General features: G+C 38.9%; 1 protein-coding gene across 2 annotated transcripts in view; it reads left to right on the top strand.

Annotated features, from left to right (window-relative positions):
• FRMD6 (FERM domain containing 6) overlaps window positions 1–12,736 on the top strand; it is a 120,707-nt gene extending 107,971 nt beyond the window's left edge. For both annotated transcript variants that reach the window (XM_072427583.1, XM_072427582.1), the window contains exons 10-14: window positions 302–476; window positions 1,632–1,958; window positions 2,848–2,967; window positions 5,776–5,867; window positions 6,001–12,736. In XM_072427583.1, the coding sequence (XP_072283684.1) occupies window positions 302–476; window positions 1,632–1,958; window positions 2,848–2,967; window positions 5,776–5,867; window positions 6,001–6,285 (999 nt within the window). In that variant the 3' untranslated portion in view covers window positions 6,286–12,736. The remainder of the gene's footprint in view (window positions 1–301; window positions 477–1,631; window positions 1,959–2,847; window positions 2,968–5,775; window positions 5,868–6,000) is intronic.
• The last annotated feature ends 5,148 nt before the right edge of the window (window positions 12,737–17,884 follow it).

The following is a 17,884-nucleotide window of genomic DNA, read 5'->3' as shown; positions in this document are numbered from 1 at the left end:
GGTCATCTTTATGTTAAAAACTGCTATGAGCTTTCTTGCAGAAGAACTACTAAATATTATTGATCAACAAGCTGAAGAGTGTATTGTGTTTGCTGAAAGCGTATTGATACAGCTTTTTCCTTGTACCTGCATTTAGCAAATAGGAGGCACACTTACTGTACAGCACTGCTAAGGCAAAGGTGCAGCCTGTGTATGCAAAATGCAGATATAATTGTCACTAATGCAATTCATTATTATACATAACCCTAATGAGTCATTGAGGATTGGTATCTTCAACGTTCTTTATTTATATTTTCTTCAGGGCAAAAAGTTTGAGATCTTACCGGATGGCTTACCCTCAGCCAGAAAATTGACGTACTTTACCGGCTGTTCCATGCGTTCACGCCATCTACTTCAGCTGCTGAGTAACAGTCACCAACTCTACATGAAACTACAGCCAGTACTTCGGCAAGTTCGACTGCTGGAGGAAAATGAAGGTAGGTAATGATGGTGTCCATTTAACTTCTGCATGGCATGGTTATGAATGTACTTTGACTTTGAAACATACCGCATAATGTGTAATGCAGTGTTTCTTTATTATTATTAATGCAGTGTTTCTTTATCATTATTAATATTATTATTATTATTAATAATAATAATAAAAAGGATTTATATAGCGCCAACATATTACGCAGTGCTGTACATTAAATAGGGGTTGCAAATGACCGACAGTTACTGACAGTGACACAGGAGGAGAGGACCCTGGCCCGAAAAGTATCTAGGACCTATATACCATGAGGGGGAACCTTTGAAATAACTTTCAAATCTTTAGGGAACCCCTTGTGTAATTAATATATCCACAACTCACAGTACATTGGCATGGTGGTCATTGGGAAGAATTCTACCCTTACAGATCATTGGTGTCACTTAAACTGGTCTGAGAGATCCAAATTGATCATGGCTCAAAGAACCTTGGATGGCAACCACTATTTTAGACCAAAGTTTCTCACCCAGAGTTCAACAGAACTGCAAAAGGTCTCCAGGGGTTCCATTGCTATCCAGTGTTGCAGCAGAAATTTGGTGGTGGTCAATGGTGGTCTAAGTGTCCCTGCAGGCTTCCACTATTTAGGACACAGAGTACCAATGGGCAGATTGATAATATTTGAGTTGCATTGCCAATGTCGTCATTCTAAGCCAACAGTCCAGAAGAAAATAGGTGGCTCATCACATACTAAAGTTCTACTGAGACTCGATCCAGAATCACTGACTATGTTTTCCATTCCTGATTTTTAATAACATGCACATTTTATTACAGTGGCATAGATTCTAGTACTGATTAAATTGAATTATTTCAATGAATATCACTTTGTTTCTTCACACCCTTTGTGAGCCCTAACAAATCCTTCCACCTTCTTCATAATACAAAATAAATAAAATTGCAGCAGAAAGAACTGGGACCGCTTATAATGGACACAGTATGTATGCAGAGCTCAGGGCATTGATTTTACCAATAGTGACCCTGATAGATAAATTGGTTTTAATCCTCAGCTCCTAATGTAACCTCAGATCTTGTTATGTGTTGTGTAACCCAAATTTTTGACAAAGCAGCTAAGTATTCCTGATTTGGGTGTGATTGCTCTTATGTATTACAGAAAAGAAGCTGTATAGGGAATCGTATATCAGTGACACTTTGGATCAGGATATGGAGCAGCTGGAGAACCGATCTACAAGCAGCGGAGGAAGCACAAAGCACAACTGCCTCTGCAGGCGCTCCACCACCAGTCACAGCAGTTCCCTCACCTCAGGCATAGAGGCGGACACGAAAACCAGGGACATTGGAGCAGACGATAGTTTCTCCAGGTCATCGCTTCACCACAAGCTGAAAACATGCAGCTCTATGACCAGCCATAGCAGCTCCCACACCTCCGGGGCCGAAAGTGCAGACAAGGACAGACTGGACGATGACTCCCAGGATGACGGTAAGACAACTTTACAAAGTTTAAAGGACTTCAAGGCAGTTATTCATCATAATATATATTTTAAAAGGCTACTATCAGATATAGTAACAAAAACTCCAAGCAAAACTTTATTGCAGTTAGTCCCTGATGTTGGATGGTGAGGTCTGGCTCAGTGTTGGCATTCTCATTCCCTCTACAGACTTTCGATGGTTGGGTTGAGTTTGGATGTTGGGTCGTCATGTTCTCCCTTCCTATCCCAGCATCCCAGTCCAGTGTTGAGATAGATTTCTGTATGGGATGGATAAGGTCCATTTTTTTGGACTTTGATTTGCTGGGGAATTATGGAAGAACCATCAATCAGCACCCTTCCACATGGGAGGTAGTAGAAGGAGTCACTTGATACCCATAGCTACCATCACGGGGTATTTCATAAACCTACCAAAGATTGTTGATCAAGGGAACATCCTATTGCTTCACAGAATCTGGAAAAAATTTTTGCCCCTGTTGGAGCAAATTAAACTATGTTTTCCTGAGATTTTTTGCCTTCATCTGGATCATCAATGTATATATGGTTCTTTACGGTATAAGCAGGTTTCTAGTATGTTTAATTCCCTCGTAGTTTAACTTATTCAAACAAGCTAGATAAGGACCCATTTCAGGGCATCATAATTAAAATGCATAGGAAAAGCACATAAATGTGACCACAAATATTCTTTAGTAAATACCTCCTAATACTAAATTACCCCAATTTTTTTTTTTGCTTATGCATATTTATGAATTTTTTTAACAAAACTTCACATGGAATCAATAGTTTCATTCAAACGTACAAAAACTTAAAAACTGTGAAATGTACTTTTTTCATTTATTGATGTATTTTCTGCTGCTTCTCACATGTCATTCCTTCCTACAGAGATTGAGATGCTCGTGGATGATCCAAAGGACATTGACTTGGCTTTGAATGTCAGCCCTGATCTCTGTGTATACATAACGGAAGACATGCTGAAGTCACAGCACAGCAATGGATTTTCTGGTAAGTGAAAATAAATGGTTATATTGTCCTGGCCATTGCTTCTGTCGCTAGAGCAAAAGCTGATGCCAAGGCTTTTGGTATTTCATATAAACATGAAAGTTCAACCAGTTTGCTTAGTTCTTGATTATAGATTGATAGTTTTTAAGACCAGTTAGAACAAATGGCTCCCATTTAGTGCCTATGATGGCTTAACTTAGGAAGAGGACCAGGCCATGGAGTAAGGAGAACAGACGGCCTTAGCAAGAGAAGTTGGGGCACACCAAGCAGAATCTGTGCCAAATTAAATTGCAGTTATTGTTGGTGGGGCATGTATACAATTTGACCTGTTTACCTTGGATACTCAAGGACCAGGGTGCTTAGGATAAGCTTTTCCATGCTCCTCTCTCTTCCAACCACACAGTATTTTTTTTCAATACTGACTGACTTAAAGGACATGTCTGCACAAAAATGATATTTTCTATAAGTGAAGATCGGTGAGCTAAGTCAGCCCCTGACTATATATATATATATATATATATATCTGATACTCCCAAGACTGATATCTCCCTGCCATAATTATATGTTTCTGTCCACTTGTGAGTATTAGACATTCCTGGCCACCTTTGTGTTTTCCAGATCCTCCCATTACATTTTCCGTAATACAAAATAAATAATTCAGCAGGCATAGTGGGAGCTTCATTATCACGGGCATAGTGGGTGTGCAGACTCAAGAACTCGGCACCAAGGTCTCACCAACCAAGTTTTCAATTGAGTCCCAGAGAAATAAAAGAAACTGATGCGTGGTTTACTTCTCTAGCTCAATGTCTCCTGACCTTTTAACCTTGGGGAACCCTTGAAATAACTTTCAGGTCTTCATGGAACCCCTCCTATAATTACTAGATTCCCAGCTCATAGTACATGTGTGTGGGGAGATTAGGAAGAAGATTGTCCCTTACATTGCTGGCCAATGGGAAGAATGTCACCCTTACAGATAGCCAGAAAGTTCATTGGTGTCACCTAAACTGATCTAGAAGGAACCCATAGCAAATTCTAGAGGAACCCTGGTTAGGAAAACCGGCTCTAACATGTACCAAAAATGTAAATATTGGTTGACTGTAGGCTGACACCTTTAAAAAGTCAGAATACTACCTAATAAGGGGAATGGCTGTCACCACAAAATGGTCTGACAAATCTGGATATTTATCTTCCCTATACCAGGCCTTTGAATTGCATTTTCCCCCTAAAACTGTGCTTTGCTGATTTCCAAGCTTCGACAGAGAGACAGGAGCTGTCTGAAAACCCAGCACTTTTAATCTACTCAGCAGATAAAATAAATCACTTCTACATTTTCATGGTTGAGTCACTGCAGAAAAAAAAAAACTGTCTGTGGTTTTAGATTGAGAGAAAAAAAGAAGAGTACATATTCTCAGTGCAACATGAATAGTTTATGTAGGCAAAATGTTCTAAGTTTGGAAAGCCATCAGAAATAGCTGAAGAAGGACAAAACTAGGGCAAATTATGATATCGTTGGCACATGGAGCTTTTTGATAGTAAATTCTTCCCTGAAATTTGACAAAGGTGGAGTTATTCTTTGTGGGGCTAGCTTTATTGGTGCTTTTGACATCACAGGAAGTAACTTCAAGGGTATTGGTGACGTTGGCAAGGGCACAGCTTGGTAAGACGTGGCTCTTAGATTGTTAGCTCTTTTTTGCAGGGTCCTCGTCTCCTTTCGTGCCAATGTTTGTGTCTGTTCTGTCATTTGCAACCCCTATTTAATATACAGCGCTACGTAATATGTTGGCACTTTATAAATACTGTTCGAAAAAGTCTGCGGTTTATAGAGATCAATAGCTCAGACTGGATTTTACACATAAGTAAATGTCGGAGTCTAAGCTCGAACTCTTGAATCTCCCCCTTCTCTTCCCTCTCCCCACCCTGCTATATGGACAGGACAACAAACATTTACTATTTTGCTTGCTGTGCTCTGCATACTCTTATAGCATTAGTGCACACTGTATTAAATATTTTTTTGTATAATGAACATTTTTCTAGAGCGCCCTACCAACCACCAGCCAATGGAAATACCTTAACAATAGGCTGAATGGTATTTTCAGTCCAGAGTATTCGATTCCACTAGAACTGAACAAATGTTGAATGTTAGTATGGGGTGATAATGAGGACCACATTTCTGGCGTATGAACAGATTCAGGGTCTTCTGTAAACATCTGGAGTCATTTTCTTGTTTTCCTAAAAACACAAAAATTTTACAGAAATTTCTAGATTTCCAGCAACATCTTGAAAATGAAAACTCTAAAAATTTTGCTCATTCATGGTGATAAGCATTACTTGAAGCTTACATGGGGCTAAACACACTCTGTCCACGTGTGACTCGCCCTTTTTTCCATATGGCAGTGCTGAGGATAGGAAGCTCAGGGGAGTTGCATGTTCCCCATACCCCAAAAAAGGGTTCATATTTCTCTTTGCTCCCCGTGGTTCAATGAAGAAATAGGGGAGTGATGGGAAGGCAAGAATTTACTGCTGGTGGGCTCACCATTATAGTCAACCTACTGCTTGGCCAAAGTATAGGTTGTCTTAAAACCCCTTCTTACTAGAAGAATAAGAAGATTATAACTTATTAACCGCAAAAGGGGGCAGTAGGACTGTTATGTTGCCTCAATGTGTTTGATTACTCTTGCAATCAAAAGCTAGTTAAGGTTAATTGAAATTGCCGGAGGATTCCCTTGTATGACCAGCATGTTGCATTGTCTTGTGAGGAACTAGTAGACTATTTGCTGTTAAATAACTTCCTGTTTGTTTGTTGTATTTTAGGTTTAATTGTTAAAGAAGTCAATTCATCAACTTCTAGCTCTTCAGAAACGGTAGTTAAGCTGCGTGGTCAGAGCACCGACTCATTGCCACAGGTAAACCTTGACTGCTTAGTATACTGTAGCTAAATACCAGACAAGGCAAAAAGATACAAATGAATACAACTGTCTGTGTTATCAGTGTTTAAATGTCTATTTCTGACCTAACAGTGTTTTCAAAACTTTGTAGACGGAGTGCCGAAAACCAAAGACTTCCACCGATCGTCACAGCTTGAGCCTGGATGATATCCGTTTGTACCAGAAAGACTTCTTACAGATCGCCAGCCTGTACCAAGAGACTGCCCAGAGCTATACTTTCGGCTGCGGTCACAATGCGGGTGACACAGGACTTTACTGCAATGGCTGTCTCGCCCAACAGTGCGTCAACATCCATGAGCCCGTCATGTCCAAGAAAGCCAGCAAGTACTTCTCCTTGGACCTTACCCATGATGATGTCCCCGAATTTGTGGTATAAATGCTCAAGGATGACATACATGGATGATTTTTACTGGCTTGCATGCCTGGTAATGCCAAAATAGGCAGACAGACTTCCTACAGATTGCCAATCTGTATCAGGGGCTGGCCCAGGTCTATTCATTTTGGATACAGGACCTTTCTGCAATTGTTGGCTGGGCCAAAAGCTTACCAATATCCACAAGCTAATGGTGGTGAAGAAAGGCAATGAGTACTTCTGGTTGGACGTTACCCATGATGATACACCCTAATTGGTGGTGTAACCCTCAATATTAATGGAAATGAATACGTATAACAGGCCTGGGTGCCTTTTATAAGGAAATGTAGAAATTCTACAGATTACTGCCTTTTATCTGTAAGCTGCCCAGATCCATACAGTGATGGTCATGACGCAACTGATACAACATTTATCATGGCGGTTGTCCTGGACGAAAATTCATCGGCTTCCACGAGCCCCCTTGGTGGCGGGAAAACCAGCTCTTTTTTTGCTCCAAGTTTGTGGTGTAATCCTAAACAAAGAATAGGGGCCTACTTTATTAAAGCTCCTCAAGAGTAAAGAAGATATCATGGGGAAACATGGGTGATCCACCAAACCTGGAATGTATCTGATCTATTCTCATCTGATTTTTAAGAAATGATCACCCACGTTCAGCTTCGATAAATCAGGCCCTTTTCATTTCACAAATCTATTTCACAGGCCTGGATGCCTGTGTAAGCCAAAGTAAGTAGAATGAGTTTGCCTTTTTTCATGAGCCGCTTATACTTCAGACCATATTTACAAAAGTGTCCCAGACTGAGCAGCTTAAAGCTAAACTCCAGGCAAGTAACTAAGTTCCACAGGATAAATACATAGACTTTCCATCTAGTCCAAAGATTTATGGAATTCGGCCACACCATGACTCTGTCTGGCATGGCAGGGGACCTATAATAACTGTAATGATAAATGAATAAATATAGGGCAGCATTGATTTGTTCTTTATGTCTTCCTGGAGTCCAGCTTTGGGCTCAAGTATGCAATAAATGGAAGTATTTTACATGCCTGGATGCCCGTGCAGACAAACCTAGAGAAAAGCTTCCTCCAGATCACCAGCTTGCACCAAGAGGCCACCAAAAGCTTCAACCACAGCTGCGCTAAGGAACCAGCTGCCTTTCCCAGCCAATATTTATCACGGCCAAACAATTTACAGGTCTTGATGCCTATGGACACAAACATTGTGTCTTAAAAATGGATTCCTAAATGAAAGCCATTAGACATCACACTCATATTGTAAAACTGTGTTCACCAAAAACATTGAACTTCTGTTTATTTTTCTGTATTAGAACAAATACGGTACTCTTTATGTACAGAAAATGAGTAGACAACAAGCATTCAAGAGATGCCAAAGAATTATTATTTTATCAAAATGCTCTACAGAATATTTTTTGATGTGTTCCTATATCAAGTGGTAGTAAAAAGAAAAGTCGTAAGAATTGGTGGTGAAAGAAATGAGAAATGAGAAAGAAATGAGAAGAGTGGTTTCTGGAAATGTGACCAAAATATACATGTGCAACAATAGAAATAATTCTACTATGTCAAGGGGGTTGGGAAACAGTTTTGGGATGGGATTTTCACAAATACTTATTGCCCTATTCATCAAATGATTTTCCCAAAAGTCTGTGGACCCCTAAAAATACCACCAACCTATATGGACAAAAAGCAAGTGGTAATCTCTCCAAATTATGGAGTTCTGATGCTTCCATTTAAGGGTACTTCCAAACTTCAGCCTCAAACTCCCCAATGGACATTCCATTTCTGTCCAAGAGCTGCCTATATTACAATGACTGCCATTGGAGTAAAACCCACCATGGATTCCTCATAACATAAAGAACCTATCTAAGAGAATGAGCTCTAGGTTATGGGGACAGAAGCACAATATATTGTTTTTAACCTTTCAGGGCTCAATCAGTCTTGACCACATCCCAGTTTATAATATATACAAAAAGTCACAGGTTCCTCTGAGGGTAGCCATCAAGTAATGGGACTTTTAAGGTCAAAGGGCATACAAATGGTTTCATACAAGGACGTGAAATCAGAATATAGCTGTATTCAAGAAATCACTCATTAAAATATGTAACATAATAAAAGCACAGCACTCATTTAGACAGAAGCAGAACCTCAAAAAACAATATTCACTGGTTGGATTGACCCATATGTGCTATTTGTGGAAATAATTGAAATAATGTTTGTATATTAGATGAGCTGAGGTCAGTTAGTTCTGAATCTTTTGTAGTTGGGTGGCTTTTTGCATAAAAACCACTGAATGCCGAATAAAACTTCCTGCTTCAAAGCCAATCTGTACAAAGAGGGCCACATGTGCATTTATGGCACCAGTGTCACACAAAAGAGGGCAATCCAACACTGGTGATGGCCCTAGGGAACTGGGGATTCCATGGCACAGAATTTGGCAAAGACCAAAGTAATTCAGGTTGGAGTGTTGAGGTTACAGAAGCACCCTAGTCAGCACCCTAGCTGACCCTTTATATCACTTACACAAGAACCACAGCAGTGATTGGACTTTCCATTAATATGACTGGTTTGCGCACAGTCTTTGGGTCCCCATTCCCTTTGCCAAATCCGATTCTCTTCTCTTAGTAGAGGACCAAGGTACATTAAAAGATAAAATTAAATTATATTTGCCTTACGCCCATCTTTTGCTTTCACTGCTTGAAGTCATCAAGCTTCAGCCAATGACGACTATACTATCCTTTGGGAAGATTCCTCTGGAAAGCAAAGCAGCCAAAATTCCACTAGAAGAAGCTTTTGGAATGGACGGCGGTGCCGATTTTGCCTGCTTTGTGCTCCACAGGAATCTTTACAATGGAGATATGCAAATGATGGAGGAGTAAAGTGAGAATGATTCTAATCTTTATATCTTTAGGTTTTTCACCAGATAAGACTGATTTGGGAAGGGAGACCAAATGGCACAAGCGGAACCACCACTTTAGATAGACATGGCCAATTTTGCAATCGTGGCTCTTAAATAAAAACCTTGTGCCCTAAAGCTACCCAGACTGCTGATGCTACTCCCTCCTGTAAACCCTAAAAAATATATATAAACAGGTTCCTTTTGGAAAATAAAATAAAAAATACTGTTCTGTACATGTAGCCTAATGTGCATTTGGTTTCTTGGCCAAAGCTGCCCCGTAATAGTTTTGTAACATTGTAAAACCCGCTCTGGGGCACCGTGACATTCCGCAGAGATCGGGGTCGAGCAGGTGTGCTCATTTCACATACACCCTGAAGTCATCAAGCTTCACAGCTGTTGCCGTTCCCTATTGAAATGTATTATATATGTGACAGACGTATTGAAACCAACACAATGGAAGCCTCCACCAAGCTTTTGTGATTTTATCACGAAGCTGTCAATTCTTCTATCACTTAAAAAAAAATACACAAAAAGCACTGGTATAGTACAGTACACCATATCTCTTTGTTTCCCAAATCTACACAAGCGCTTTAATAATTCATAACTCGGAGCTCACATATGTTGTCAATACATCGCTCAACTTTGCATTATTTACAGGGCAACAATTGTTCAAAGCAGATTTACGTAAAAGACTTCTTAGGCAACCTTTTTAGGATTCTAGGATATTGTGTTCCTGAAATGGAGGTAGTACAATGGGGAGCTGAATGTTTCCATGATGACTTCCATTATTCCATAAGAAAAATACTACAACTGGTAAAACTTTAGCTGGATTTGGAGTAAAATGGCAGCTAAGGGAGAATATTGAGAGCAGTTGATTTCTCATTTTCTGTGCAGAAATGGGTACTTCTACATATAACTTTGTACATGATAATAATAGTAGTGGAATATTAAGATTTTTTTATATTAGGTTTATTGGTCCTGTAATACAACCTTCAATGTTGCATATTTTAAGAATGTGAAAACTTTTTTTTTTATACAGTGCCAATACTCACCAAGCTTCTGCCTCTTGTACTGGTCAAGCCCTCGCTCTCCTTTATTAATGCCTATGATGTGATTGTTTTATCTCTGCTGGGTTCATTTAGATCTTTGCATTGTGGCAACAAATTGCTATAATATTGTCTTGTGGTGCCATTTATTTTATGACAGCGTACCTGTATTGTAGCAGGCTGCAATGCATGGTAAGGCATGGTGGTGCTTTGCTTTAGAAAAAAGGGTCTTTTTTTGCAAGTTAAAGGGCGTTGGCAACATATTCATTGTCTTAATGCAACACCCAACAAAATATGGTAAATCGCATGCAGAATGCAGCTGACCCATGGCTGACTTGCCTATCATTGGATGATGCCTGCATTGTTCTGGGGCCAACACCAATTGGTAGAGCCAACTGCATGACTCTAATGATTTGTCTTTATTCTAGCCACTACTGCAAGGGGGCATTACTTCCACTGCCCACCAATTTAAGAGTCTTTTTTTCCCAATTGACATCCAAAAATTGGGTTTTTCTTGAGTAAAAAGGTTGAGAATATTTGCATCAATTCTTTTCATGGATCTAAAGATTTCTCCTAATTGGCTGGCTCTTCCTGTACAAGGGCATCTCGAGTTCACTTAATGAGATCACATGACCACTGCCCAAAACTGAAGTTTTTTTTTTTGGATTCAAGGAGGAAAGATTTGACCCTTTGTTTTTTTAAAGTTTTTTAAAAAAAGGTAAACTTAAGGATTTCCTTTAATTTCACTGACCAATTAAGAGAGGATGGGAGGGCAAGGCTTGTTATTTTTCTGTAAATCTATAGGGCCAGTAAATCTAAAAGTAAATTGGTTTACAAAGCAGAACAATTCTTAAAGCTTAGGGTCCATTCACACTATGCCTTGATCAAAGGCAGTCTGTTATTTTAAATAGGCTACAAAATGCATCTTGCCTAAAGCTAAATAAATTCTACAACTTTGTGTAAACAAGATGCCTTTGCAAACCAAATCATCACAGGGCTGCCCATAGCATATGCTGAGCTGTAGGAGGGGCCCAGCAGCTCCTCCCTCTACAGGTTGCCTGCAAAAAACTACAGGAGGGGCGGAGACAAGACCAACCACCCTACACAAGAAGAGAGAGCAGCAGTGACTGGTCATTATTACAGGAAGCTGTAATAAAGTATCTTTATTACAGCACAGATCTGTACTAAAATTAAAGTATGGCATAATATTTGCTTATCCCAAAGTTTAGCTTTAATGCAAAAAATGTATAATACAATCCATCAGCCTAATGCAGCAATGGACCCTAAGTTCGTAATAAAGGATAAGCAGCTGCTCTTTAACCTTTGTGTTATGGGATCTCCAGCTACATTTATTCGTGCAAAAACAATTAACATTGCACTATATGAATACATTTGAATAAGGTGCTTAAACTCTATACAACTGTCAGCCAACTGTATCAATCCAAGGTCTTGTAAGGCCATAGGTGTGCCCAAATGATGTGACCCACAGCACATTTTAAAGGGAATCTGTAATTACACACTTGGGCTCTATTATAAATTATTCCCCCAGTTAATTTCTCCAAAATTTGCTGAAATTGTATTTTTCTACAATTACTGCCACCTAGTGGCCAATCATCAAAATTGCACAGCTGTCACAATAGGAAATGAATAGGAAAGAAAAACATTTTATGAGCGAACTTAAAGAGGGAATCATTTATAAATAGAGCCCATTGACATTTTTTCTATAATGTTTTTTTTTTATATTTGCTTTTAATTTAAAATAATACAAAAGTAAAAAAAAACTGCTCTAATTGCTAATGTACATACATGCTGTGCTTTATCTCTATAAAACACATTTGTCTAGTCGGCTGATAAGACATTTCAATGGCCGATCAATTTGAGAGGTGATGTGAGGTTCATCTGATTGATATATATGGCATATAAATAGGAAACAAAATCTAAATAATGAAATAAAAACTTATTATAGATTTCTTTATAAAAAACTTTTTTTTATTTTTATCTTTTTTTGTTTTTTGGTGCTCATGTCTTGCTTGCTCTGGTTAGCAAACATTTGTATGAGTACCTCTCTCCGGCCTATGTGTGCAGCATCTTTGTATGAAATCTTTTGTGTAAAGTGTACAGTTTGTTTTGTAAAGCTAAAAAATTCCAAAACAGTTCCTTTCCTTAAAAAAAAAAAAATATTTTTATTGACTGCATAATATTTTATAACGATTGACCATATTTTGATACTTTCTGGCTTTCTTTTTGTGAAAAGAAATATTTTTCTAATATGGTTGTTACTGAATAATAAAACTGACTTGTCCTCACCATGTGTACGGTATAATCAGTGTTAATGCAGTGATTGGAGAAGGAGCGTTGTGTGCATGTCTGTAAATATATAACCATATAACGCCATAGCTGCTGCTTTGTACAAGCTTTTACACTTGTATTCTTGAATGTCATTTTTTTTTGTAAAAGTGTGACTTTATTTGCATAATAAATGATGTTTTTAAAGGGAAAAGACTTGTCTGTTTTGCAAAATCTTCTATGCATGGGTAAAGTCAGCTGGTTTCCTTTAGTATGCAAGCAGAATGGCTTCCAAAGCCATTTCTCCTACAAGTAATCTCCGTTTATTAAAGAGTAAAAAATGTTTCATGTTTTAGTCTTCCAACAACTAGAACTCACAAATGGAGATTGACGATAACATGCAGTCTTCTATACATCCAGCAGAGGGCGCTGTAGTTTCAATTTCACATGTTTAGCTTTCAGCTATACTTTGTCTTTTTTTAAGATTGTACATAATAAATATGTAATGGTTTCATAGTGTTTGTTCTCTGTACTTTGGAGTCTTGCATCTGCAACAGGTTAGTAATAATAATTGGGATGTGGTACTTACACTCTGTGGGGTCCAATGCTCTTCAGCTATACTTAATGTAGCCCACACAACCCAAAAAAGTGTAATATAGTCCGTAGTAATATAACCCAGTGTAAAGGTCCACTATTATGTTGCATTTGATACCAAGTTACATCACAGCAGTCTTTACTAGATGTCCTGGTGCCAAAGAAAACGTATATAATAAAAAATAAAATTGACCCAAATACCATTACAGTTTTCATTTAGGCATTCCCAGTTTTACAAGCAGATGTGCACAAACAATTTTGTCTATAGTTACACAGCTCATCAGACTGCATAGGGAACACGTCTATAAATATTAAACTGTCATTGTGAAAGTTCTCTGTGGTCACCTACTGCACTAAGTCTGAGTTAAAGTTTATTTCTGGGGATAGGTAATTTTTTTTTTTAATAACCCAAATAAAAAAAATGTAGTTCTCTGCAATAGCCAACTCTTGTCTAGTGCAGTACCTTGCACTGGCCACTAGATGTCCTCAGTCTTCTAGGTTAATGAACAGCAAGCATCATGCAGCCAGGAGGACTGAGGACATACTGTGAGTACAAGACATCATGGACAGGGTGGTTCAAAGTGGAACAAATCAAAATGCATTCTCACCTCTGTCACAATAAAGACCACTTTCTGCAGGCGAAGAGGACCCTATACATAATCATCTATAGGAAAGAAAATATGAGTCAAATAAAAAAACACAACAAATACCGCTAGAAGGACAAGGGGGATGATGGGGGTAGGTAGACTACAGTGTAAATTTGGAGCTTGATAACGTTCCCATATATAACCATTATATAAAGAAGTTTGCACATAATAACTCACAGATGGTGGTGCATTGCTATTCATTTTAAATTAAACCCAAATGCACTGATTTAGTAAAGGTCAACATACCTACACTGCAGTGCATTAAATTATTGTCCCTGAGGAATGGTATACAAGGGATCTTGGGGTTGTTTTTGTCATTAGATGTTCCCTTTTAGGAGGTAGTAACACTTTTGCCATTCTTTATGAATAGGCTGCCAATGCGCTGCAATGATGCATGAATGTGACTCCTCTAAACATCCCCTACAGCCTTTAGCCACAAATATCCAAAGGTAGCCAGAAAGGAAAAATTAGGTGAACATTTTTGGGCTTGTTCCTTCCTCTTTATTCCTGCTGCCCTAGGTTTTGATCCACAAGTTAATTTCTATGCTGATCCACCTTATGGATGCCTTTAATTCTGCCTGCACAATATCAAGTCATATGGTGACATCTAGTGGTAGGAGCGTGCACCTGCATCACATGTAATAAGTAAAATGCTTGCTAAAGAGTCCCTGTCCTCAGATCATTTATTACCGGTAGTAACCAATATTCCAGTAGTAGTTATTATTTATTCAATGCAGCAGAATTGTGTATTTTATGTTCAAAAGGTGTTTTTGCCCTTAATTGTAGTGGTCCCAGCAGGCTCAAACCTGTCATTTCCCTGACATCTTTTACTAAATCCTACGTAAGAGAGGAAGATCTGACACTCTTATAGGTAACAATTTCCTAGCATACAACAAAATGAAAAAAAAAATCAAATTATTGAAAAAATGCATAAACCAAGATCAACGATAATATTGTTCTTAAGGTTCCAGTGCCATTAACACAACGCAGTAGGAGAATATTGCTGCATGGCCTTAGATCAGTAAGTGTAATTCTTGTTTTGTTTCAAGGGGATGTAAAAATGAAGAACACTTAATTTAATGCATTGGCTTCTTTCCCACCCCACCGCTTGTAGTAGTGATAAGCTTTCCCCCAAAGTTGCTCCTCTTTTGCAGTCGTGTAACCTACTAGTTGAAGTGAGTACAATGCAGAACCAATGGCCACCACTGCTCTGTATGTGATGATGTTGAGGGCCCATATTTATCAATAGGGACAAAGAAAATTGGATTGCCTAGCTGCCATAGAATTAAAGTTAGTGTTAGATCCAATATGTAGCAGACCCTCTTGCGGGATCGGAATTAATACCTTTATTCCTTTGATCCTGCAAGTTTCCCTAACTTTGCATGACCGGTTCCCCAATTCTTGCTTCTGATCACAGGATCTCTATATCTATCACATTCAATGCAAGACCAATGGGCCACCATACATCCCAAGAGCATCACAAAGTGGGGTTGTGTGAAGGGGGCTGGGGAAGTTAGGAATCAGATATTTGTACTAATTTATCATCCCTTAGAGAAAATGAGCATTGTTAAATTTCACATGGCTAGCTAGAGTTTTACTTTAATACCCATCAGCATCATGAATATGCAGAAGGAGGGGAGAACAGCTCATATTTCATGGTCCTGTCCAAAAGTCTGCCATTACTTAAATGCTAGCAGTGCAATATAGTTATAGTTATCCCATGGCTTTAATATTTTGACAGGTGCCAAGTATGAAAATCACGATAGGTGGAACACTTAAAAAAGGACTTTAGCTTGTGGATCAGAACAACAACCGTTGAGACTGCACTAGACAGATATAGATCCTAATATCAACACACAAGATGTTTATCTACCACAAGTTCTGTACCGAGCATGACAATCTACATGGAGCTTGCGGAGCCAACACGTTTCTCCCCACATGTGCTTCCTCAGGGGTAATTGTGCGGTAGCGGACTTAAATACAGGTACTGCATGCGGTCTAAACATGTTATAGAACTACATGGATATTTATATCAGAAAATACAGCATGTAATGAAAACATATAAATAAATAGTCAATCAGCTCTTAAAGGTGCCTAATAAGAGACAGTAAAGGAAAGTAAAGGAAATAGTTATAGTATCATGGTGATCAGGGATTAACTTTTGTAATGTATCTATACTCAGATAACTAAAAAAAAAGAGGACGAATCAAAGACAAAGACCAACATGGTCCCTGTATCATGAATATTAATAATTGAAAACATAAGGCCATATTCATTCAACACTTCAATGATATGAAGTATTAAATAGTGATTATAATTTTTGCAAAGTTGGCAATTTAATATTCTACATTTCATTTGGCAGATCCAGCACCTACCACCTTTTTATTAGCTTTGGATAAAATTAAGTTTAGAAGCACACTTTGACGACTGTGGATATTTCTTGACACTTCCTGTCCAAAACACCTTGTTGTATCCCAGCTCATAGTATAGTGCTGGAATAGAAAGTAAGGGGAAGTCTCCCCATCAGACATTATAATATAATTTCCAGTATTTCTTATTATTGTTTACTATTAGAAAAGACTTGTATTGCTGTTGCTAGCTTTTAAGAGCAATGCTGCCTTTCTTTCTGTTCTTATACCGAATAGGGGGCACAGACAGCAAGCACACCCATCAAAGGGTGTAACTGCCTTCTTTAATCTTAAACAATGTAAGCTGAAGCTGTAATACTACAGATGACCAGTAGATGGCGGCATATACCCAGTGTTATATACACTGAGCTGTATTCTGCCATTGATACAATGTTGCAAAGCAGAAATAGCACAAATGTATCCCCAAATTGTAAGTGGGGCAGTCAACATGTGCAGCATCAGTTTCTCTTATAAACTGGGAATAAATAAAGACCTACAGTGAGATATGATGGAAGCTGTCATTGCTGATCTATATCTAAAACACTCTGGACTTTGCAGCGCCAGGTCTCAGGATCCAACCTTGGCCAGGACACTATCTGCATGGAGTTTGCAGCTTCTCCCCGTGTTTGCACGGGTTTCCTCCGGGTACTCGGGGTACAATCCAAAAACATGCAATTAGGTATTTTGGCTTCCCCCCATAATTGTCCTTCAACTGTGTTATTGACATATGACTATGGTAGGGATATTAGATTGTAAACTCCTTTGAGAGACAGTCAGTGACATAACTTAGGACTATGTACAGCGCTGCGTAATATGTTAGCGCTAGATAAATACTGATTAATAATAATAATGCTTCATCCAGATGTCACTAACTACTGAACCCAAAATATCAGCATTACAACCAATCGACATTCGAGTTCAGCACTAGCAGTTTACATAAAGGCAGCCTATATATAGATCACTGGATAGATTTCCTTTCCATGGTCTACCTTTGCCTTGGTTAGCCAGAATGCAGATTCTTTAGTAATGTGCTGCAGATAAATGAAAATAAACTTGCATAGCCTGAGATTACACTGTATATAATGTGTGTGGCCCCTTTATACCCCGCAGAATGTCGAGGAAGCCTCTCTCTCGGTGTAATGACTGTTTTCTGAGAAATTGAGTTGAATTCCTGGAAACAATGCAGAAATATCTGCTTTGCTCAGTTACCAGGGCAACCCTGGACCAGCTGCTTCCCTGCGAGCTGTCATGCGAAGTGCAGTTTTTGTGCTATTTTAGCTTAGAAGCACACAACATAATGGTCTGGTGAAGCTGGGGACACCGGGCCTGCACCTACATGTACCAAGGTAATATATATATAGCACTCATGGCTCACATTTATTAACACGTTCTTCTCTTCCGTTAAGGAGGGAATACATCTAGGTATTGTGTATGTGTATTCTCTCCCTATGACACTATATGTAAAGAAATAATTGTGATGACGCACCTTCCATAGCGCCTGTGTTATATTGCATTGTGCAGCAATATCTCATCAAGCTTTGTGCTGCACAGCTAAAAACGCTGCAGGAGCGGTTTCCGGTCCCCCAAATGCACGGGCTGCCTTAACGCAATGTTAAACACTCCACAGTGGACTGGGCAAGGAGAATAAGTATTTAGGCTTCATGCGTAAGGCAAAATAGGCCCCCTGGTTTCTAAAAATCCTTTATTTTCTCT

The sequence above is a fragment of the Pyxicephalus adspersus genome, chromosome 12 (assembly GCF_032062135.1).
Source record: "Pyxicephalus adspersus chromosome 12, UCB_Pads_2.0, whole genome shotgun sequence".
Classification (NCBI taxonomy): Eukaryota; Metazoa; Chordata; class Amphibia; order Anura; family Pyxicephalidae; genus Pyxicephalus; species Pyxicephalus adspersus.
This window is presented reverse-complemented; position numbering and strand designations above follow the sequence as displayed.